The sequence below is a fragment of the Camelina sativa genome, chromosome 14, assembly GCF_000633955.1.
Source record: "Camelina sativa cultivar DH55 chromosome 14, Cs, whole genome shotgun sequence".
NCBI lineage: Eukaryota > Viridiplantae > Streptophyta > Magnoliopsida > Brassicales > Brassicaceae > Camelina > Camelina sativa.
Window position 1 is genome coordinate 22,832,687 of NC_025698.1, and position 24,814 is coordinate 22,857,500.

Consider the following 24,814-nt stretch of genomic DNA (forward strand, 5'->3'; position numbering starts at 1 on the left):
TACAAGCATAGCATCCTCATGAACAAGCTCAGCTTCCACTTGATCATTGTCATTGCTTTCCATTATCATATCACTCTTCCACTATAGTTGCTAAGGGTGGTGTAGTGGAGGAGGGAAAATTTGTGGATGGTTCAATGGGGGATGCTGGTGAGGTTCAGGAGAATACAGTTATGGAGGCGTTGATGGAGGGACCTTACAAGCCATTTACTGGGCAGAGGACACGACGAGGAAAGGGAACGATGCTTAGGGGAGTCAGCACGAAGAAAAGGAATGCTCAGATGTTGCTTTCTCCGCGGAAGCGTCCCTCTCAGGGACCGGGTGGTGGTGGTGAGAATTGTGTCGGCCAAAAGGCCCAGGAAGGGGTCAAGGGAGGATTAGGTGGTGCTAAGCCACCAAAACCTAAATTTATTACATGAATGTGTTGAGTTGGAATTGTCAGGGTCTTGGTAATAAGGCTACTATAGAGAATCTAAAGGATCTTTGGAATAAAAATAGGCCAGATTTTTTATTTCTTATGGAAACAAAACAATCTCTCTTTTTCATGGAAAAATTAGTAGGCCATTTTGGCTATAATAATTTAAAAACAGTGGAACCTTTTGGTTCTAGTGGTGGTTTGGCATTATTTTATAATAAAGATGATTTTGATGTTTCAATTTTGCAAGAGTCTAACCGGTTAATTGATGTAGAAGCGTTCTATAGGGGTCATATTATCCATTTAACTTTTGTATATGGTGATCCAGTCCCACAAAAAAAGGGATTTGGTTTGGGAGCGCTTGTTATGTATTAGTACCACTCGCTCAACTGCTTGGTTTGTTATTGGGGATTTGAACGAATTAACAGGAAATCATGAGAAACGCGGTGGAAAACTCCGACATGCCTCTTCTTTTCTCTCTTTCAATGGCATGAGAAAGGATTGTGGATTTGTGGAATTTCCCTATTTTGGGAATTGCTTGTCTTAGCGAGGCTGGCGGGATAAGAAACCTATTTGCTGTCGTCTGGACAGGGCTTTAGGTAATGTGGATTGGCATGACCTATTTCCGGATACGGTTACGGAATATTTACCGATGATCGCCTCGGATCATGCGCCTTTAGTGGCTAGTTTAGGTGCGAAGAGGCCGCGGGGACGTATGGGTTTCATGTTTGACCGCCGGTGGGTGGGGAAGGAGGGATTAATGGATATGATCTCCTCTGGTTGGCTGGGAGGACAGGATCCGGGCTCAAATGGGTTTGTGGACAAAATTGTTAATTGTAGACGAGCGATATCTCGGTGGCGGAAACAGCAGGCTCCTTACGGGGGGTTTTAATTGAGGATCTTAAGCGTCAATTGGAGGTGGCCTAGGCTGATGATAGCACGGGTCCGGAGGTCATTTATGATCTCAACATCCGCTTACGCGAAGCCTGTCGTGACGAAGAGATACATTGGTACCAGAAGAGTAGGAATCGCTGGATGAGGTTGGGAGATAAGAATACTAAGTATTTTCAGGCACACAAACTAAGCAACGTCGGGCCCGGAACCGGATTGTGGGTCTGTTTGATAAACAGGGTGTTTGGTCCAGTGAGGATCAAGAAATATGTGCTACGGCAGTGTCGTATTTTGAGGAATTGTTTGCTACGATTTCTCCGGATAACTTCGAGGATGTGTTAAAGGAGGTTAAAACTTTCATCACAGACATGGATAACTCACGATTAATGGCCCCTGCCACGAAGGCGGAGGTAAAGAAGGCAGTATTCATGATGCACCCGGACAAAGCCCCTGGTCCAGATGGAATGACAGCTTTGTTTTTCCAGAAGGCATGGAAGATTGTTAAGGGGGATCTAGTCTCAATGGTTAATCAGTTTTTCGACGAGGGTGTCTTTGATAAGGGTTTAAATCGGACGCATATATGTCTCATCCCCAAGGTGGCAAAACCGACGCGGATGGCAGAGTTGCGCCCGATTAGTTTGTGTAATGTAGGGTATAAGGTTCTTTCCAAGGTTTTATGTCAACAACTTAAGCTGTTGTTACCTGGTCTAATCTCAAAGACGCAATCAGCTTAGTTCCAGGATGTTTGATATTGGATAATATCCTCATTTCTCAGGAGATGTTTCATGGTTTGCGCACTAATAACTCGTGTAAAGGAAAATTTATGGCCATAAAGACGGATATGAGTAAGTCGTATGATAGAGTGGAATGGGGTTTTGTCGAGGCTCTATCACAGAAGATGGGTTTTGCGGATAAATAGATTTCGTGGCTAATGTTCTGTGTCTCTTCAGTTGAGTACAGAGTCCTTCTCAATGGACAACCTAATGGATTGATAGTCTCAGAGAGGGGTCTAAGACAGGGTGATCCGCTTTCTCCTTACATTTTTATCTTATGTACGGAGGTTCTGATTGCCAATATTCGGAGGGCGGAGGAAGAAAAGAGGATTACGGGTATCAAAGTGGCAAATAAGTGTCCGCCAATCATACATTTGTTGTTTGCGGATGACAGTCTTTTTTTCTGCAAGGTTGATAGGGACCAATGTGGCGTTGTGTTAGATATTTTAAAGCAGTACAAGGCGGCTTCGGGACAGCAAATAAATTTTGAGAAATCTTCAATTCAGTTCGGTCATAAGGTCAACGAGTTGGCTAAGGCGGAGGTGCAGGGAGTATTCGGGATAACCAATTTGGGTGGCATTGGGTCGTATTTAGGTCTTCTAGAAAGTTTAGGGGGGGTCCAAAACGCAGGTTTTCTCTTTCGTTAGGGATCGGTTGCAGAATCGGACAACTGGCTGGTCAGCAAAGCTGTTGTGAAAAGGAGGGAAGAAGGTGATGATCAAGTCGGTGGCGACCGCTGTACCGACTTTTGTGATGTCTTGTTTTCGTTTACCGAAAACAATAACATCCAAACTAACAAGTGTTGTGGCGAATTATTGGTGGAGATCTAATGGCCAGTCTGGTGGTATGCATTGGCTAGCTTGGGAGAAACTTTGTTGTAGCAAGCAATTGGGTGGCTTGGGTTTTAGGAGTGTTGATGATTTCAACACGGCTTTGTTGGCTAAGCAGTTATGGAGGTTGATGGAATATCCGGACTCACTGTTTGCTAGGGTTTTTAAAAGTAGGTATTACCGAAATTCAAACCCTATGGAACAAATACGGTCATACTCTCCTTCTTATGGGTGGAGAAGCATTGTTTCAGCGAGATCTCTGGTAAATAAAGGGCTTATTAAAAGGGTCGGCTCTGGGGACTCCATTTCAATATGCAGGATCCCTGGATTCCAGCTCAATTCCCGAGACCAGCTTAAAGTAATGGTCTTTTTCAGGATCCAGATCTTCGATTGACTCATTTGATCAATCGCCAAACGAACACTTGGCAACGGGATTTGCTCTTTGAGCATTTTGACCCCATGGACGCAGCTATGATATAAGCCTTGCCTTTAAGTAATTGTTCGAAAAGAGATTACTTCGGTTGGCATTTTACTAAACATGGAAAATATACGATTAAATCAGGGTATGAGGCGGCGTGTTTGGGGATTCCGAATACGTTCCAGGCTTTTGGGGTGGCCCAGAGATTACTTCTCTTCTGGCTAAGGTTTGGCAGGTGCCGTGTCTCCCAAAATTACAGCATTTTATGTGGCAAGTTTTGACGGACTGTATTTCGGTATCGGCTAATTTGAGGCGACGAGGGATAGATTGTGATGTAGACTGTGTAAGGTGTGGGGCAGATGTGGAGAATATAAATCATGCCATTTTCTTGTCTCCACCGGCTCGTCAGACTTGGGCTTTAGCTCATGTTTCGGTAGGGCCGCAGCTTTTCCCTACAGAGTCTATGTATGCTAATATGGATCATTTTTTGGAATCAACAAATCCGGGTTCACAGATTGCAGCTTTTCCTTGGATAATGTGGTATATCTGGAAGCCACAAAATGCTCGGGTTTTTGAAAACCAGGTCGAACGACCTAATGAGGTTGTCCGGGTGGCGATAGGTGAAGCGCAGACTTGGCATCAGGCACAGGTGGAGGAAGACTCGGACGACCTTCCCTCTTCCCCTAGTGTTAGGCCTTCTCGGGCTCAGGGCTACAATGCTCCCCTTCCGTCGGTTTTTTTGGACATCGGTGCTTTGTGGATGAATCTTGGAAAGGGACTGATGTTTTCGCAAGTGCAGTATGGGTTTGTACTTCCTCACAAGGATCTCCCCCGATTCACGGCGCAACCAATTACCGGCATTGTCTGTCTCTGTTACATGCAGAAGTGGAAGCTTTCATCTGGGTGATGTGATGCATGGTTGGACATGATTTCCGGGAGGTGGTTTTTATTACGGACTGCTCCGATTTGGTGAAGATGGTGTCTTCGCCTCAAGATTGGCCCGCCTTCATAACATACCTAGACGATATCAAGATTGACAGGGAGGAGTTTTCTTCTTTTACTTTGGTTCAGGTTTCAAGAAATGCTAATGTTTGCGCGGATTCTTTGGCACGTCGAGCGCGTCTCTTTCCGCATCATATTTTGTTTGTAAACAATTTCCCCACAAATTGGCTCATTTGAGTTGATTTCCTTTTGTTGAAAAAAAAAACGCTAGGAGGTGAAAGAGAGACGACAAAAAAAAAAGATGCTTAGGTTCACCCCTAGGAGTGAACCTAATCCTTCACCCCCTCTAGTGTTAACCAATAAAAACATGACATGTAAGACTAAATTTAAACCAAATATTGAATTAAAACAAAAATCAAAAATAAACAAAAAAAAAGTCAATATGTGTTTGCTGTCGCTAGACGTCTCCATCTTTTAAATACCCTAGGCTAGTACTACTTTAGGTTTTTCTTCCAAAAGTAGCACACACTCTTAATTTTTCCAAAGATAGCATTTTTGATATTAAATATTATAAATACAAAATTTTATTATTTTTAAAATTAAATACATAATTTTAGATTTCTTAGGTAAAGCTTGTCGTGAATAATCAAATCTGAGACCTTCATTTATGATCTCATCTTCAGCCACTTCGAGGAGAAACACCGTCGCCATCTCATCTTGTTCCGGCGTTGACCGGTCAGCTACTCAGTGTAGGCACACGATCCAGAAAATGCGTAAACGATTCCGATCCGAGAAATAGAGTATGAGATCTATTTCGATAATCAAATGAAAGAGTTGGATCAGAACCCTGTTCCTATCTCAGCTCGCCATCTCATATGACTACCTCTGAATTTGAATAATCACTTCAAAGACAACGAAGATGATGAAGAAAATGGTAAATACGAAAAAGAAGATGATGAGAGACCGAGCAAATAGAGAAATTACATATTGAGAAGAGCTTTTATGGTTTATAGATTTGCTAGAGTTGGTGGAAGACTCTTGTAATCGGGGTGAGAGAGAGAGAGAGAGAGAGAGAGAGATCGTCGAAAAGGAAGAGGAACAACGATGGATTTGGTGGAAGAAAGGAATGAGATTCAACTACTTGGGTTTAGCTAATGAATTCCGGGAATTTTATGTTTGCTCAAAGGAGGGGTATAGGAAAGAAGAATCTTTTTTTTTTTTTTTTTTTTGTCAATCAGGAAAGAAGAATCTAAGGTCGTAAAATCTTATTCAAAACCAATCACACGGTGTGGTTGTAATGCTCATATGACTTGCTTCCTTCAGAAGAACGGAAGATATAAGATTGTGTCTTTCGAGCAGAACCATACCCATGATTTAGTGGGGACACCTATGAAGCATTTGTTGAAGGGCAATCGTGCAATATCTATCTCTCAAAAACAACATGCTGATGATGCTGAGATGTCAGGAATTTCAGCAAAAGTAACTGTTGAAATGATGAGCAGAGAAGTTGGGGGACGAGCAAATCTGGGATTTTTGGCGAAAGACTATCAAAATTACATATACCGAAAGCGAATGGCAAAAATAGAAAAGGGAGATGCTGGAGCAGTTTTGGAATATTTTCAGAAAAAGAAAGAAGGTAATTCATCATTTTTTATTCAATGCAGCTTGATGAAGATGAAATGATCACTAATATCTTTTGGGCAGATGATCGGTCTATAAGTGATTACAGTCTTTTTGGAGATGTTGTTTGCTTTGACACAACTTATAAGACGAATGAGTATGATAGACCCTTTAATCCATTTGTTGGGGTTAATCATCACAAACAAACTATAGTGTTTGGTGCTCCTCTCTTATATGATGAAACTATTGAGTCATACAAGTGGCTTTTCGAGACTTTTCTTGGAGAAATTTCCAGAAAACAACCAAAAACAATTCTGACTGACCAATGTACAACAATGGCGAATGGAATAGTGAAGGTTTTCCCAGAAAAAAAACATAGGTTATGTGTTTGGCATATTTATCAAAATGCTGCAAAGAAGTTGAGTCATGTATTTCATGGAGCAGAGCAATTTGCAATGGACTTCAGTAAGTGTGTAAATGAACATGAGGAAGAAGAAGACTGGTTATTGGCATGGAATGATATGCTCCAGAAGCATAAATTGACAGAGGATGAATGGTTGAAGAATTTGTTTGAGCTCAAAGAAAAATGGGCAATGGTTTATGGACGTCATACTTTTACACCGGATATGGTGAGCATACAACGCAGTGAAAGTATGAATAGTATATTGAAAAAATATTTGAAGTGTAGTTATAACTTGTTGTGCTTCTTTGAACACTATGATAGAGTGTTGGAGGATCAACGATATAAGGAATTAATTGCTGACTTCAATATGATGAATAACTCGCCGGTTTTATGTGCTACTGTAGAGATGTTGCAACATGCACAAGAAGTGTATACACCCGAAGTTTTTAACTTGTTCCAGAAATAATACATAGTTATCGGTGATTATGTTGCCAACAAGGTCAATAAGTTTGAGATGGTGTATGAATACAAAGTATCTTATCGTGGTGTAGCACGAGAGCATTTGGTTAATTATGATTCTACAAGCGAAACAATACATTGTGGTTGCATGAAATTTTCTTTTGCTGGGATCTTATGCCGTCATGAATTGAAAGTGTTGGACAAGAAAAATGTTAGAAGAATTCCATCTAGCTACATTCTACCTCGTTGGAGCAAAGAGGAAAAAACACGAAGTTTATCTTGTTATCATCTAGAGACACCTAATGAAACAGTGACGCAATCAATTGGAAGGCGATACAGCCATATATGTCGTACTTTCCGTGAGATTGCATTTGTTGCTGCTGATCATATAGAGTTGACATTGTGTGCAAATGAACATGCCATTCAATTGCTTAGAAAATTGGAGAAAAAGAAAAAAGAACTTGTGAAAGCTAATGCATGGATGCCCCAAAGCTCAGAAGAAGAAGAAGTTCTCAATGCACGTGGAATAAAAAGACAAGGAAGTTCTCAATGCACATGGAATAAAATGAAAAGCTTCTGTTGGACGACCAAAGAACAAAAAAGTTGGACCCCATGGTCAATTTTTGAATGTTCTTGAAAAAAAAAATCAGCGTACATCAAAATCATCAAATAATGCTACAGCAAATAAAAATTATCATTTCAGGTACATTTTTCTTCTTAGTTTATGTTTAATTTTTATTAACATGTGAATTAATATATATATATATATATATATATATATATATATGTGTGTGTATATTAATTTTTTAATAAAGTGATAAATGCTATAGGACTCTACTTTTACTCCATATACCCAATTATCTGTTACTACCACCAGTGCGACCTTACATAATGAGTCTTTTATCTCACAAGTGTTCAAGGTAAACATTTCATTCTTACTATTTCTATTTGAGTTATTTTTTATTTTTTTTATTAATTTGAAGTTTTATATTTTGTAGGAATATGAAAAAAATTATGGTGGTTCGTCGTAATGCTCTGTTATTACTTTTATTTATTACTTTTTTATTTTTTCCATAATCATATTCGTAGCACAAAATATTAAATCTAGATTATTTTTCTTTTTTTTATGGAATCATATGTTTACAAAAGTACATCAGTAGTATTATTTTATTCTAGATTGATTTCATTTTTTTATTTCTTCTTATTTTCTTCTAAGTTCACATGTTTTTAGGTTAGGCATACATGTTTACACTGACAAGAAAGAAGCAAGTCAAAATTAATAGATATAATATAAATTCTTAATCATTAACTACTGTGTTTTTCTGCATCAAAAACAAATATATTTGCATATTACTCGTTGAACAAAACAAATGGTTTTAAACCTTCCGTTTCGCATCATAGCTTTCTTAAAAAGTTAAATAAACAAAAATTAAAACTATTAAAGATTGGGAGGGTTAATAAATAAATGGACAATTCTTGGATTCACCTTTAGGGGTGAACCTCTCTTATTCACTCCCTCTTAATTAAGAAAATAATTTATTAATTAAAGAAATAAAATCTGTATTTCATTCAATTTTAAAGTTATTAATTCTAAATATTATATTATAGTTTTTAATTATAATATCTAAATCCAAATTACTTTTTTATAAACCCAAAACAACATAATTTTGTTTAATTGTGTAATCTAAACCCTAACCACTCTTTTATAAACCTAAACCATATTTTTTTTTTAATTGTAAAATCTAAACCTTAATCACTCTTTTATAAACCTAAACCGATATATAAATTTGTTTGAATGTAAAATCTAAACCCTAACCACTCTTTTGTAAACCCAAACCGACATATAATTTCGTTTAATTATAAAATCTAAACCCTAACCACTATTTCGTAAACCTAAACTAACATATAATTTTGTTTAATTGTAAAATCTAAATCTCAATCACTCTTTTGTAAATCCAAAACGACATATAATTTTGTTTAATTGTAAAATCTACACTCTAACCATTCTTATATAAACTCAAACCGACATAATTTCCTTATTAAAAATCTACATAATTTGTTTCTTTAATTTGTTTTGTCTTTTCATTTCATTTTTGATATATTTTATTAATATGATATGACATGACATTTTGTTATATTTTAATTGGTTAGTTAAGAGGGGATGAATAAAAGAAGTTCACCCCTAAAATTTTTCATAAAGAAAAGGTGGGAGACGTCTATTGACATCAACGACGTTAACGACATGGCAAACACATATTGACTTTTTTGTTTATTTTTGATTTTTGTTTTAATTCAATATTTGGTTAAAATTTAGTCTTACATGTCATGTTTTTATTGGTTAACACTAGAGGGGGTGAAGGATTAGGAACTAGTTTAGGATTTTTAATTTGTAAAGCTAATTAGTTTTAGTTTACAAATTAGGCTTTTATTTATTAATAATTTATTAATCATGTGGGCTTTGGCCTTCTAAAAGGTTTAAACAAAAAATGGTTGGACCATTGAGGCAAAAGTAAATTTTACATTTGATGGCGGGGGCAATTTTTTTACATTTATAAAAAAATCAATACAAACTCATATATAATTTTTTGTACTGGTGGCAGCTGCCACCACCTTGGTAGCCGTGGATCCGCCCCTGACCCACACCGCTTAGCTCTCTCTTCCTCCTTTCCTTCAGGTGAATTATCTTGCGGATTCTGTTGTCATACCATTGATGTTACCTATGGAAAATTTTCCTGCCAAAAGGGATGCCGCTATGCTGTCCATTCCAAATGTGGAGTGGAAGGCCATGTGTGGGACGGCAAAGATCTCCAAGAATTGCCTGAAGAACCAGATAAAAACGTTGAGCCATTCGTGAGGATCGATGAAAAGACCATACACCATTTCAGTCATAAGCATTATCTAACACTCCACCGTAACGACGTATGGGATGAAAACATGTTCTGTCGGGCATCATCCTCCCAATATTAATATATGAGAGTTTCTACAATTGTATACAGTGCCAATTCCTTCTCCACAAAGCATGTGCATCACTTCCTCGTAAAAAAGACCATCCGCTACACAGACACACCTTATCCTCCATCCAATTCCTCCAAAGCCATTAGCATACGTGATTGACGAAAGATTCGAGCATCTCCATATAGAACATCTCCATGACTGTTCAAATGTCATGGTTGTGACCAAATAGGTTACGGTTTCGTATACAAATGCAGCCAAGGAGAATGCAAGTTCGAATTAGACACCAGGTGTGCCTCCCTTCCCGATCCTATTATCCATGTAAGCCATCCACATGAGCTCTTCTTCAATCTTACCCACGGTGAATGCATGGGGTGTAAGTCTTGTCAGTGTTCACTATTGGTGCGGGAATTGGCACCCCCGACATACCGATCTAAACCTATAAGAAAGCTGGTTGCCTAACCGGGAATTCATTTTGAGATTAAACTCGGCCTTTGAACAAAGGCCGAAGAAGACAGATAGGCCCAGTCCAAAATCGAGTAGCTGACTACCCAAATCGCCTCCAGACCGACCTGAGGAAAAGAAGGAACTTTCCTAATCACAGTTCAATCAATTAGGAAAGTGGACATAAATCATGATCTATGAAAGCATATAAAGAGGGAGATACCCCTTCCTTGTAATATCATCTCGAAATTAATAAAAAACCCTAATTCTTCATTGTTCTTGAGCGGAAACCCTAACTTCTTCCTCAAGAGATTTCAATTCTCTTTGCTTGTTAACTTTGATCTGATTTCTTAGAGAGAAAGCTTTATTGAATTTGTTTCCCCTTCAAACAAATTCATTGTGTGAAACTCAGTTTCTACATTCACCTTATTCCCTAGAGTGTATGGAATGCAAGTCATATTTGGACCTAAAATGTGCTACTTTACCAAGTGTGACACACTACCAACACGACCGACATCCACTTACTCTTTGCTGCAGGGAAGAAGTTACGACAAGTGGTCAACACTGGTGCGAAATTTGTGAACCAAAATTAGATGCAAACGAGTGGTTCTATACATGTCATGAATATTACGGTGCATATTAGTTGTTTATTAGGAAAACAACTCTTCATGAGGCCCATGTCCATTCCAAGGGGACGAGATTCGTTGTTAATTACTCGCAACAGTGGTAACAATCGACCAGTTTGCTGTGTATGTGATCGTCGTTGCGTAGAGCCCTTTTTTTTTGAGTGCCGAGGTTTTCATATTTGTTCTTGTACTTCTATACTTTCATTGTTTGATATGTCTTGAATTATTGTATTTCAGGTTCCATCGTAAATTTTATTAGTAAATTGTTGTATGATTGTGATTCTTTCTATACATGATGAATTTAACAGAATGGTTTATATGCTTATGATAATCTCGTCTGATTGGGTTGGTCGCAAACACATTATTTGGACTGTACCAAAAAGAATTGGTCATAATGTGAACCATACAATATGACATAAATTAATGAAATGTTTTGTAGGAACTGTACTTAAAAGGTAAGAACATAATCAACAGAATAATGCATATGTGATCGGTAAGGTAAGTAAAGAAATCTTGTCCTATCAAGGGATCAAATCACCTCTAAACACCTCCAGGCTCCAAGGGACCAAACAAAGGTGGAAAGGGGTGAACTCATCCCTCGGATTTTAACTCTCAGCTAGGAACTAACATACAAATGTACTAAGCGCATGTATTGGAAACAATTAACAGCTACTTACGATCAAAAGTATATTATTACAAAGTAGGAATAAGAACACCAAATATTACGCATACGCATGAGTGAAGAGTCTCCATTTACCGTATTTTCTTCGAAAAAGGGCAACTAGAATGCATGACAGGTGAAGCAACCACTTAGGGAAGCCATTTTCTTCTTCCCACTTCTTTTAAAAGATGAAGCCTTACCATGTGATGTGGTTGTTGCTTTATTGTCTAACACCGACCTCCTCATCTCCTCTGCTTTCTTCTCTGCTGATTTCACTTTTCTCATTATTTTTTCCATTGACGACGATCTTTTCTTTTCCAATTTCATCTGAGAAAAATATTTCTGACATTAGATTACACTAGGAGTAAAACATACTAAAGCAGTTACTTAAAGGTGTTGATATCAAATGCAATTGTATGCTTAGCCTCAGTTTTTGTGCTTCAGATAAAAAATAATAATGCTACAGAAACAGGATGAGAGGGGATTTAACCTCTAGCTTTCTTATTGCGGCCTCGGCTTTAGCTTTCTGCAAATTTTCCCAAGATATGATGCTGGCTTCCGCGGTCTTCACACTACAGAAATAGGAAACATTCAATCAGAATTCCAAGTCTAATTCATTTGAAAACTAGCATTCCTGTTGCTTATAAGATTCTTCAGAACCAAAGAGCGTTTGACTAATGTGTCAACCCTATAATCTAAGAACATACCATGTCAGACCTTGAGGATCCCTAGCTTTGCCATTTAAGTGGTCTCGCATTTTTGAGCTATTTCCATGGTATAGACCTCTGTGCGTCTTGGACCAGCGAGTTACGGTTACCTTCTCATCAACCTGTAAGTCCTTGACTTCTGCTTGGTTGGAATGACCATTCAGTAGTTCCGAAACAGGTCGTGCTGATGGAGAGGAGGGAGAGAATGAACACTGTCTCTCAGGTGACAAGCGGATGCTTCCCTCGGGACTCATCTGGGTCGCCATATCCCTTCTTGAGACAGCTTGAGCATCAGTAGCTGCATCCTTTATACTTTCATGGATGCCATCTGGACATATTGGTAGCAAATCCGTAAGTAGTTTACCAAACAAGAATTTCAAAATTTCCAGGTCGTGATATTTTAACGATTAGTAGAGCAGATTATAATGTTTGATGCATGAGTCCTTTTTTGTCCACTCTAATTTTAACACAATAAAATTTATGGAGAGTTGGATAATAATATCAAAACTCAAATGTAGTTTATAAAACTGAGTTACAGAGAGTTGAACAGTATTATACCTTGGGATGAGGGTGCAAGTACTTCAGAGCAGCCATGAATGCTAATCGATCTAGCCATGCAAGGATCGATTCGTTGAGGAAAGGCTGATGCAGTAGAACCCCTAGAAGAGACAGTTTCTGGCAACACACCAGCTGAAAATGGAGAACTTGCCGTTAAGCAGCCCATGTTTCCACCATGAACCATAGGAACCGCAGGGGAATACAATGAATAATATGCAAATCCTGGAGGTCCTAATGGACCACTTTTGGCTTTAGGTCGCCTTTCATGTGATGCTCCAAATGAAGTTCGGGCAGCTCCTTCCTTAGTAAGAGGACTAACTATCCATCTCTCTGCATCTTCCCACTTAGAAGGAATTGTTTTACCACTATATAAAGGTAAAAAACCAGCATTGGGCGGACTTCTTCCCCCGTTTGAGCGTAAAGGCACTCGCTCTGAGCTCCAACCCTTTTGCATACTTTGCAGATAAGTCGGAGTTCCGGGACTAGGAAACACACTGGATTTATTAGTTGAAACTGAAGTTCTCTTAACATTTACCACTCTTGGAGACGAAGAGATTACATTACTAAGATCCAATGAAGCAGTCCTTTGGTAGTCTAGCTTTTTCGCCAGCGCTTCACATCTGGATCTTCGTTCCTGGCATTCTACAAAGAGTTGAAATTACTAAATTAAACAACCTGTTTCTCTTCAAGTAATGACTGCTAAAGTATAACCTTTTTTTTTTTTTTCCTTTTGTTATGATGTAAAAAGTAAACTGACCTCTAAGAGCTACAGAGAAAGAACTCCTAGCTGAATCAAGATTCTGGCTTTCATCATCTTTTTTAACCTCAAACTCCTCTTTCCAAGCTGCTTTTATTTTCAGTAGAAAACAAAGAAACAACAAAGTAAAAAGTAAGAGAAACAGAAAAACATGATATATATATTTTTTTTTCAAATTTCCAAAAGCATAATTGATATCTTTTAGACTATTTTTGTCGCATGTCTCTCTCTTTTCTTGACAACTTTATAATCCAATTCAATCACTAGCAGTAACACTACATACATCAGTACTAGTAGTAGTAGTAGCTTACCTTTCACTTTATTTGATTTTCTAGAGTTACGACTATTCTTCCACCCTGTTCCACGCTTGTCTAGATCTAGATCTTTACAGCTCGAACTTACCCTCTGATCTCGCTCCTGTTCATCTCAAATAATTGCAAATAAAAGTTACATTCAAATTCAAAATAAACAAAAATACATTCCAAGTCCAAGATCAGAATCATGTTTAACGAACGAAGCTTATTCACTAACTTAAATCTATATAGCTCTGTTGCATGTGATCATCATCTCTAAAATCCAGTGCAAATCGAAACAACAAATCTGTTTTTTTTTTCCCTAGCGTCATTGAACGATGAACAGTGAAATCGAATTACAAATTTTGCATGATTTTGACTAAGTCAAACACACACACGCGTATTCATAAATGTGATAGTGAAACTCTCAGATTCATGAAGTGAAACAATGTGGATGGAGGGGGAGTACCAGAGAAGGACCGGAGACGAGAGAGTCACGGTCGTGAGCGTCGGAGGTGGAAGAGCAACGATCGACGCTGACGGAAGCGGAGGAGAAGAGACTGAGATTAGATTCCGGTGTGAAGATTATAGAGTCGGGGCTTGAGTCTCGTCGAGATCCTCCGGGTTTCGCCGGACGGTGGACTTTGTACGATGACTCCGACGGCATTTGAAATCTTCGTGAAGAAGCTAAATCTCTAACGTTTTTTTTTTTTTTTGTGAGCTCGAGCTATTGAGAAGAGAGAAGAGAGAGAAAGAGGTTTTGTGAGTAATCTGGTTTTTTTGGTGGTGGTGACTCAGAGACACTCTGCAGGGAAACAATGTGTGACTTTGACTTGTGTGAAAGACTGTTGAGAGAGAAAGATAGAGAGAGAGAGAGAGAGAGAGAGAGATGAATTTTTTTTAACATTTTTGCTTTTTAAAAAAAAAATGTTTTTACTGTTATTTAAAAGAGCAACCTTTTGAGGCGTGGTAGATACGAATTTTAATGAATTTTAAGTGTTGCGATTGGTGTGTTTTGTTTTTGTTTTTTTCTTTATTTTGTTTTAACATGAGACTTTCCATTAATTAAGGAGGGTGATCATGATCATCAATTCATCATACTAATGAGTAATGATGGAAAACTTTTTTTATGATAAAATGGTAGAATAGGTGGAGTTTAGCTTTGAATGTTACACCTTCTTGCTATTATTTTTACGAACTACTTATGTAATAACGAATTTATTGAATAATTTATACATCTGTTACATGAGTATGCAATAAATTGTTTTTTTAGTTTTTAAAAATAATAATCTATATATACTTATTTAAGCAATGTTGATAAAATTTAACCCTACTATCATATGACATATTACAAAAAAATGTCATTACATTTCAATTAATTTAATAACTAACCAAAAAAAATTATATTAGTTTATAAAATAATAAAACATTATTTTGAAATTTTTTAATAAAATTATTTAGAAAATTCTATATATTATTTCATAAATCTTAGGAAACAATAAGAGACTATTTAGAACAATTATAAACTTAATTTTATTTATAAAACTTACATTAAATATTTGCATATCTAAATCGTTTAATAATGACAAATATATTTTAAAACTAAGATACAACATTGCTTATATTTTAAAAATATCAATGTTGTTAGAACTTTGACCAGCCTTGATGTGGCATATTAGGAAAAATGCTATTGCATTTTAATTAATTTAATAACTAACAAATTAAAAGTTTATATTTGTTTACAAGATAATAGAACAATATTTTTGAAAGTATTTATTGAAATTATTAACAGAATCTATTTATTGTTTCAGAAATTTTAGAAAAAAATAACAAACTATTGTTTAGCTCATCAAGAAAGCACGAAGAGCCTGGAAGTCATCAAAGAGCGTAGAGAAAGCCGGCCACTCTTTCGGGTCTTGCACCATCGCGAAGAAAGCACGAAGAGCCTAGAACTCATTAAGGAGCATAGAGAAAGCCGACTACTCCTCCGGGTCTTGCACCATCGCGAGTCCAATGGGAAGGCTGATTGTTTAGCTCGTTCTTCTAGAAAGTTATTGTCGAGTACCATTTTTGTAAACAACTTCCTCCTGTTTGGGCAACCAACTTAGGAGTTTTGTTTTAATTAATTATAGTTAGGTTGAAAAAAAAATAAAAAAAATAACAAACTATTTAACTGGCTAAAACTTATTTTTTATACACAATATTCACTATATAAACAATACTAAGTGGTGAAGTGACATTAGTGCAGTGGCCAGTGGTAAGTCCTTAATGCACAAGGCACCATCACACCCGTGATCGAGTCCCGCTCTCTACGAATGTAGGGATTTGGCTAATGGGTCGGCCAGTTGTGGCCCAATGGTTGACAAAAAAACTATTTAACTGGCTAAAACTTATTTTTTATACACAATATTCACTATATAAACAATACTAAGTGGTGAAGTGACCTTAGTGCAGTGGCCAGTGGTAAGTCCTTAATGCACAAGGCACCATCACACCCGTGATCGAGTCCCGCTCCCTACGAATGTAGGGATTTGGCTAATGGGTCGGTCAGTTGTGGCCCAATGGTTGACAAAAAAAACAATACTAAGTGTATAATGTTGACAATATACATATACATAATCTAAGTGTAATTTTCACATATAAAGTTAATATATACTAACATGTTATATCAATAACTGCAATGGTGTTAATATTAACACAAGTCACTATTGTAAATTTGGTATATTAAGATCTCTAAACACGATCACATCAATTTGTAATACCAGATCAAAGGTCAATACATGTTTTGTTGAGTTTTTTTTTAGACTTTACCGAATTTATAATTAATGAATTTGATATTACACCAAACCAAAATAGTACCAACTACATGAAATATTAACGAGTATGAAATTAAGTAAATTAACATATAATTTTTTTAACTGTATAGAATTAATAATTTTTTACTATTATTTTGTAACAAACAAATCAATTTACGTAAATATTTCCCGCTGTACAGCGTGGGTTTGTACAATATCACTATCTAATCTCATCTTGTTATGTCAACAAAAAATAATAAAACTAATTTATTTTTAAAGCATAGAAACGTGAAATATATTATCATAATGCCCTATATATATTTGAAATAATTTTATACTTTTAAAAACATAATAAAAGAAATTATTAAAAAAAAACAGAATCACCTCATAAATATCATTTCAAACCTTTTCTACTTTTCTAGTACTTTTTTGCCATTTACTAATGGTAACTAAGTAAATAATCATTTAATTTTTCAACAAACAAATTATAATGTCTTCTCAACTTCCCAACGAATAGATGTTAATATGTGTATTGGATACAAATTATTTGGGAAAATCACGTTTTAAACCTTCAAAATGTCACTCGGTAGTACTTTAAAACTCAAGAGAATTTCACTAACACTATAAACCTTTAAAATGATTTTACTAACACTTTAAACCTTAAAACTAACTTTCTTGTTTCTACCACCACGAAAGATGACGGAACAGTAATATCCGTCAACGTGAAATAGTTAAAGTATGTTGGTTTGATTTAAATACTTATTTAATTAATTTAATTTAATTTAATTATTTATGACGATTGATAAAAAAAATTAAATGTGATTTGCCTGTCTTTTTATCAAAAACAAATTGTCTAGCAAATTATTCAAAATTTCCAATACTAATGATCTTCTGTATGGTTCCATTCTCAGTTTTATGGTGTCTTTTACAAAATTGTGTGAAGTAAAATATATTTCCAAACTTTTATAAAATCACGCATCCACATCACACACGTTGTTGTCTTGCAATCTCTATTTATATGCAAGAATAAGAGAAGTTACCATGAAACTTACCGAACTAACTCAGCATTGAAGGAAGAAGCAAATATGTATGTGAGTGAGAAATTTTGTATAAGCTGGGCCAGAAACATGAGACATTTAGTGATGTTTTTCGAATATGGCTGTTGCTTGTAGAATATGGCTAAAACATCACTAAATGTTCTAATTTTCTAATTCGGACAAATGTACATTTTTTGGCTGTATATTGCTTCTCATCGTGTTCTGTTTGCTTGGCCAAACAGAGGATAAGATTCAACAGTACGATGCTGTTGCACATGATCCCGAAAAAGTGACTGGAGATATAGAGTGTGGGCAACAATATAGAAAATTAGAAACACTTCTGTCTCACTTCGTTTTCTTACACAAGTTTCATTTTCAATTCACAGTTTGAAGCAATGATTGATTGCATAACACAAAATTTCTGAATCAGAGTTTTATATCGAATGGGCTTAAACCCAGAGTTGGCAAAACACATTTTTTACATACAAACGCATAACTTATGATCACAACACTTTTCATCTACTTGGATTCAACAAGCTGACACAAATGCAGATTGCAAGGTACCTTTCGCCCTTTGTGGCCTTCCTGCATCGAATTTGTGAGAAGAAACCGCTGTCTTCTTATAAGTTCTAAGAACTATTTTGTCTGACGTAATATGCTGTTATCGCCTTCAGCTTCCCATTTACGTAGTTCTTTTCCACCTGAAAACATTGGTGCTTGCCTGTTAGACAAATGGAGTTTGTTTCCAATATAAATATCAAATACCATACAGTTTTCACCAATGCAACATGATGACAAATCATCAGTTTTTAATCATCATGAATAAGCATCAGAATCTATCCAAATTCTTGGAACGTCTTTTTAAATTCCAAACAATATGCTCATAAATATAATCGACCAACTAGGAAAGTGATAAGAAAAAAAAACACTTGCCTCCAGTGACCATGGAGGAGATGTTGATAAGGCTAGTTCTGCCAATTGGTTAATATCAACATTTCTTGGAAGAAACATAATGACTGTTGACGCAATGTTCATGGCCGCCTTAAATAGAGCGTCTCTGCATCATTCAGGGACAGTGAGTCAATATTTCTTATCATCTAAAGAGATTAAAGAGCTCAAAAACTCTGAATCACATAATAAATAATCAGCACAAGAGATATACCCATCACGAGGTCTCAACATTGTCTTCATGTCATACGTACTTGCTTTAAGATAATCAGGACCTCCCCAGGGAGGCGATAGGAATACAGTGCCTGCCTGTAAAATAAAATTTTATACTAATGGCTACACGAAAACCAAAATATATAAGACGAGTTGAAGAAAAAGACCTTCAAGTTATGTGCCAAGTCAAAGAAGTCTCCCTTCACAAAGTCGATTTTATCAGCAACACCATATATGGCAGCATTATGCTGCGCTAAATCAAGTTTCTTTGGATCCAAATCAACTGCAATCACATAGTGACTCCTAAAAAGGGACAACATAGCAGAAAATTAGACAAGAAAATTGCCCAAAATGTTCAAAACCTTACTTCCACCAGTTGGTGGAGAAATCTTACTTCGATTTAAATCCTGCTATCGTGAGGAAATCTAGCAATGATTGAGTGACTAAGAACTGCCAAAAGTATATACTAAAAAATGTAAAAACTTGAGTATAAAGAGTGTATGTTCAATCACCTTGATGCAAACTGAATAGCATTTCCACCAACTCCTGTAAAACAGTCAATGACTATGCCTTCATTACAACGTGCGGCATGATGCTTAGCTATAAGTTCAGGAGTGACAGAAAACCATCCTTCCTCGTCCATTTTGATGCCTTCATCAAATCTGGAGAAGAGGAGGTATCTTTGGCACCAATACTTGCCAAGGATTGCAGAGTATTCTTCAAGAACACCTTTCATTCCAGTCCCTGCTCACAGAAGAATCCAAAAGATTTCAACAACAGACCAACTGCAGCTATGAAAATTCAAAGCTACATGTATGCAATAGGTATTGCAAACCTGTGTACGAATCGAGTAATTTCTTTCTGGCTCGAGATCTTCTGGACTCCTTCTTAGCCTTCCTAACGGTATTGACAACAACAGATGCACCGTTTCCCTCTTCATCAAGAGTAGTAATATCAAAAGGTTGACTTCCAACAGAAGTTTCTTGGTATGTATCAGCCAAACTGAAAACAAGAAAAATGTTAGAAGGCTGTTGTTAAAGAAACAACAGACCATCATAGACACTAATTAAATCAACATTGCAATGCTCAATAGCTAATACTAAAAGATATGAAAGAAAGTATGGTTGTTTATTCCCTAGTAAAAATCTCAGTTCAACTAAGTTCAGTCCAGGAACATAATGCCATGATAAAACCAGCAGGAAGAAAGACCACACTATATTGAATTGTAATACCTGTTAACTTCGGCTAGGGCTTCTGTTTCACATTGACTCTGACAAACTCCACCAAGATCATCAGGTTTTTCAGCATCAACTTTATCGGCAGGTCCAGTTCCAAACAGGGAATCATGTTGATTCTCTGTTGTCTTAACACCAAAAAGAAAAGAATTAATCAAAAGTAAATGAACAAAATCTCCTGAGAGTTTACAAGAAAGATAAAAAAGGCAGGCATCCATCTCAATCACCTCTATAGCCAATTCAGTCAAGTTGTGGCTTTCGTTGCTATAAGCTAGATGCTCGATCCCAAGTGGCGGCTCCCATGTGGACTCTTGTGTCTTAACATTGTAAAAATAACTCCGTCCATAGAAAGAATCCCAGTAGACTTTCCATTCATTAGATTCATGGTTATCACCCTGAGACTCTCCATCTTCATTTCCCAAGACACAGCTTTCTACAACAACATCATGATTTTCTTTTCCGACTGTGGTACTTTGAACACAATCATCTTCTACACACAGTTTGTGAACGTCCTCATCATCACCAATAGCATAATCAGAAGTCTTCAAATCAGAAACCAAATTTATAGTGGATGCTACATCCTTGTTGTCTTCTTCTACGAAAAGAACATTAGCCTCGTCGTTTATTTGAACCTTGAGCCCTTTCTTTTGGTAGCCTCTTGTTCTGTTTTTCCACTGTATAAATTGTTGAATTCTCAGATCATGCGGCATGATTCATGCCAAACTAACTAAAAACCAATGAATTTTGATAAGTGAAATCAAAAGGTACCTCCTTATTTGTTCGGAAGGAAACCGGAAGACCCATAGCAGTCATCTCTTTCATCAATCCCATCTCCTCAGACCTAATATCTTCAAACAAAAATTTCAAATTCAACAACTTTTAAAGATCTTTAACCACCATAAATAAAAACCAAAACTTTACAGATAACTTAAAAGGTAAGACATACTCGCAATTCCAGAAGTATCATCAACACTCTTGTTTAGGGGTATCTGCATTACCAAAATTTGAACCCAAAATTCACAGAAGCATAAGACAAATTCAACTATATAAAGAACACTTACACCACTGTGTTCATGGAAGAGAGGAACTAAATGAGTATTTGTAGACCCATCGTCCCTGAGTATTGAAACAGGCAGAAGAGAATCAGACGAGAACAAAAAAGAAACAGCTGAAAACTCAACGAAAGAGCTAAATCCTCTTATAAAAATCAAGACTTATAACCATAGATGGATTTGAGTAAGCTTGAAGAGAGAGCCCAGAGCTACAATAGCTTCACCTTCTTCTTCTTCTACTTCGCCTCTGACCTTTCCCATTCTCTCAGGAATACGAATCAACCAAAACCTCCTTACACCCAGACACCTCTCTTCTTATATTTGCCATTTAAAACGACGCGTTTTCGTGGTTTGGTAATTTAATGTTACTTTTATGAAACATACGTAACTGAACTAAACCGAAATTTGTCTAGTTTGGTTAATTAGATGAAGCTAGCCGGCAAAAAGAAGTAAAGAACCATACATTTTTTTTATTAATGGTTCGATTTCGTCCGGTTCGGAAATACCAAACCGAGATTATCGAAATATTATTTAAATTTTGATCCAAAATATGGGAATATAATATACGAAATGAAGCCAAAATATTTAAATAACAAACTTAACCACATTTGGTTTCTATTCCAATTTCAGCATAAATTTATCAAAAATAACCGTTCAAATATGTTCGGTCTCGAACTAACCTTACCTAACAAACAAAAATAACCAAAATTAAAAATTTACCAAACAAACCAAACAGTTTCAAATTAACCGAAACTAATTAATAACTATTTAGTTTTATTTGTACCAAATTAAACCGAAATTTTTCCTTTACAAACCGAACTAAACTTCAATTTTATTAGTATTTGTCAAATTTTCCAAACCGAACATTGAAATACCAAAATGTCCAACCAAACCAAACCGGCTTAATTAGAAACAAACAGTTTTAATTTTTCCTTTAAAAAAAACTCAAAACCCTCTCGCCCGAGCTAGCAGAAAGGAATAATGCAATCGGAGATGGCGAACAACACGGCGGAGAAATCACCGGTAGAGCTACTTCAAGAGACCAAAGCCTACATCGAGGCCATCGTCGAGAAGATGCTCTCAATCAAGCAACAAGGAAACCCCAAAACCGAGAATCGAGAACTCCTCACTCAGATGTTTCTCAATTTCATCAATCTGCGACAAGCGAATCGCGCGATTCTTGTAGAGGAAGAGAAAGCGAAAACTGAGACGGATTTAGCAAAATCTCCGGTGGATTTCACGACGTTGGAGCTTCACAATCTCATGTATGAGAAGAGTCATTACCTCAAAGCTAATAAAGCTAGCAGAGATTTCAAATCTAGGTATCCCAACATCGATCTCATATCTGAACAAGAGTTCTTCAGTGAAGCTCCTGAAGCAATCAAGTCTCAAACTCTTTCAAATGATACTTTTCATGATTTGATGCTTAAAAGACTCAATTTTGAGCTTCATCAGGTAATTAATTAAGAGACTCAGTTTAAGATTCTTGTAGAAGCTTATGTGATTGAATATGTTTAGGCTCGAACTGTTGGACCAAGTTCATGTTATTAGGAGTTTTTGTGGTTCAAATGTGATTTGAGTGGTTAAGCTTGTTATGCACACAGAGGAAAGAACTATGCAAGCTTAGAGCGAGGTTGGAACAACATAAGAAGAGTTTGCTGGAAAGTAATGCAGAGCGTAACAAGTTTCTGTCAAGTCTTCCAGTGCATCTCAAATCTTTAAAGAAAGCATCTTTGCCAGTACAGAGCCAACTGAGTTTGCCGAATCCAAAGAAGCTGAAGTGTCATAATTTAGCTGAGCTTCTTCCTCCGCCGCTTTATGTTATATATTCGCAGTTCATGGCACGAAAGGAAGCTTTTGAAGAGAATATAGATCTCGAGGTATCTGGGAGCCTTAAGGATGCTCAAACTTATGCCCGCCAGCAGGCAGAACAGAACTCAGGTTAGCAATAGTGAAACGTTTTGTTGAAATAGTAATGTAAATGTAGCCCTTTTCCGTTCTTGAAAATGCCATGTATGTTCAATACTACAGAGAGTCTAAGATTGGAGGATAATGGTGAAGATGATGATGGAAAAAGGCAAAGGAAACGATCCAAGAAAGAGGGTTCTGACGAGGGAGGACTATATCAAATTCATCCTCTTAAAGTTGTCCTTCACGTATATGATGTTGAGATTCCAGATCCGAAATCCAATAGACCTGTCGTGCTCAAGTTTGAGTACTTGTTGAAGTTGAACGTTGTATGTGTTGGCATTGAAGAGTCTCAGGATGAACTTGAGAAAAGTATACTATGTAACTTATTTCCAGAAGATGCAGGTCTTGAGCCTCCTCATCAGGTGCATACCTTTTTATCACTTTACATCCATTTATAACAACAATTTTCTTAAAAGCATTGATACTTACTTTCTTTTGTTGGTTTGTTCAGTCAGCAAAGCTCATTCTTGGCGATGATCATTTATTTGATGAGAGCAGAACTTCGAGGCCATATAAGTGGGCACAACATTTGGCGGGGATTGAGATTTTACCTGAGATGTCACCATTGTTTACTGACAAGGATACTCAAACTAGTGATACAGCTATAGACTATGCTTCTGCGTCTGATCACCGCAATGTGCAAACCGTTCTGCAAAGAATACGGTCCCAGAAAAAGGCTAAGCTAACTCTTGTCTGAGTCACCCCACTCGGTATGTTTTTCCCCATCTTTTGACAGTAGTAGAAGTTCTTCATATCTGTAAGTCAGTTAGTTCTTGTATCTGAATTTGAAGACTTTCTTGGTATTTGTAAACTATTCACACATTGTTATGTTATAATGAGGCAACGAGAAGAAATAAACAGAATTATATATGCGGCATTATATTAATTAACAAAGACCGACCTCTGAATCTAATTAAGTATAGCAATTACAAAGTGAAGAGATTCTTGATGGTCTTGTGTATGTATAGAGAGAGGTTACAATCTTAAAAATGAGAGCTCAACTCAACACCTAAGCTAAGTATGACCACAAGAACTTAATTACCCATTGATTTCACTAAGGTCCTGAGTGTTTCCTCCATAGCTTTTTTTCCTGGGGGTTCCCTTGAAAAGATTCCTCATCTCCATCTGTTGTTTATCCACCAAATAAAGCTTTCAACTTTGACGCAGAGAGTGGTGATATAAGACAGTTGTCTCAGCTATAATATATGCAGTTTGGTGTCAAACAAAGTGTTTTAGAGATTGGTAAAAGGGGTTTTGGTGTCAAAAAAAGTTTAAATCATGGCTCTATGAAATCATTCTTTGTCCATTAGCAAGCAAATCTCAAACCCAACATATCCTCACTGGGATCGCTAGCAACCTGTAGGAACTATGGTGGGTTTAACTTGCATAAGCCGAATAAGTCTCATATGGTAAGCAAAATAGTGTAAAATGGAATTAAAATACTATTGCACTTCCATTTTTGTATGTAACACCAAAGACATACATACAATGAGAAACTAAAAGATTTGTATGTAGCATAATAGCATATGTGGCTTTGGGTCGGTGATTACCTGCCTCCTTTTTAACTCTTCTTCTCTTTAATTGTGCAACTTCAGCTACAAGCTCCACAGTGTAAGCCTACAAACCAAAACAAGCACAATGCAAAAGTTTATGAAACTTGAGTACTACTTTTTCGTATTCGTTTCAAAACATTAGACTTCCAGATGTACAATTCAACAGTTTGGTCACAGTAATTGTCAGATCTAATAAATTTATTAAATTTTAACATTTTGGTAGCATCAATCACTTTTCGACTTGCCAACAAGATAAATAAAGTC

General features: G+C 36.7%; 3 protein-coding genes and 1 pseudogene across 8 annotated transcripts; 2 read left to right on the plus strand and 2 right to left on the minus strand.

Annotated features, from left to right (window-relative positions):
• The window catches only part of LOC109128715, a 52,841-nt pseudogene extending 41,730 nt beyond the window's left edge, over window positions 1–11,111 (plus strand).
• LOC104742214 lies at window positions 11,234–14,617 on the minus strand. 2 transcript variants are annotated; one of them, XM_010463183.2, is made up of 7 exons: window positions 14,216–14,617; window positions 13,765–13,870; window positions 13,454–13,543; window positions 12,697–13,338; window positions 12,139–12,466; window positions 11,922–12,003; window positions 11,234–11,758 (listed from the first exon to the last, which is right to left on the minus strand). In XM_010463183.2, exons 1-7 carry the CDS (start codon window positions 14,411–14,413, stop codon window positions 11,552–11,554), a joined length of 1,653 nt encoding a protein of 550 aa, XP_010461485.1. In that variant the 5' UTR covers window positions 14,414–14,617; the 3' UTR covers window positions 11,234–11,551. The 2 variants fall into 2 exon arrangements, with proteins under 2 accessions (XP_010461485.1, XP_010461486.1); XM_010463184.2 differs by having other exon boundaries at window positions 13,454–13,540; window positions 14,216–14,615.
• LOC104742216 (trimethylguanosine synthase-like) lies at window positions 17,900–21,329 on the minus strand. 5 transcript variants are annotated; one of them, XM_010463189.2, is made up of 12 exons: window positions 21,251–21,329; window positions 21,036–21,090; window positions 20,921–20,963; window positions 20,743–20,822; window positions 20,202–20,648; window positions 19,972–20,102; window positions 19,575–19,741; window positions 19,252–19,483; window positions 18,907–19,042; window positions 18,741–18,835; window positions 18,512–18,635; window positions 18,140–18,279 (listed from the first exon to the last, which is right to left on the minus strand). In XM_010463189.2, exons 4-12 carry the CDS (start codon window positions 20,803–20,805, stop codon window positions 18,208–18,210), a joined length of 1,467 nt encoding a protein of 488 aa, XP_010461491.1. In that variant the 5' UTR covers window positions 20,806–20,822; window positions 20,921–20,963; window positions 21,036–21,090; window positions 21,251–21,329; the 3' UTR covers window positions 18,140–18,207. The 5 variants fall into 5 exon arrangements, with proteins under 5 accessions (XP_010461487.1, XP_010461491.1, XP_010461488.1 ...); XM_010463186.2 differs by having other exon boundaries at window positions 21,196–21,313; XM_010463185.1 differs by having other exon boundaries at window positions 17,900–18,279; window positions 20,921–21,090; window positions 21,196–21,313.
• LOC104742217 (THO complex subunit 5A) lies at window positions 21,985–23,867 on the plus strand. The gene is made up of 4 exons (XM_010463191.2): window positions 21,985–22,481; window positions 22,631–22,967; window positions 23,058–23,359; window positions 23,449–23,867. Exons 1-4 carry the CDS (start codon window positions 22,008–22,010, stop codon window positions 23,692–23,694), a joined length of 1,359 nt encoding a protein of 452 aa, XP_010461493.1. The 5' UTR covers window positions 21,985–22,007; the 3' UTR covers window positions 23,695–23,867.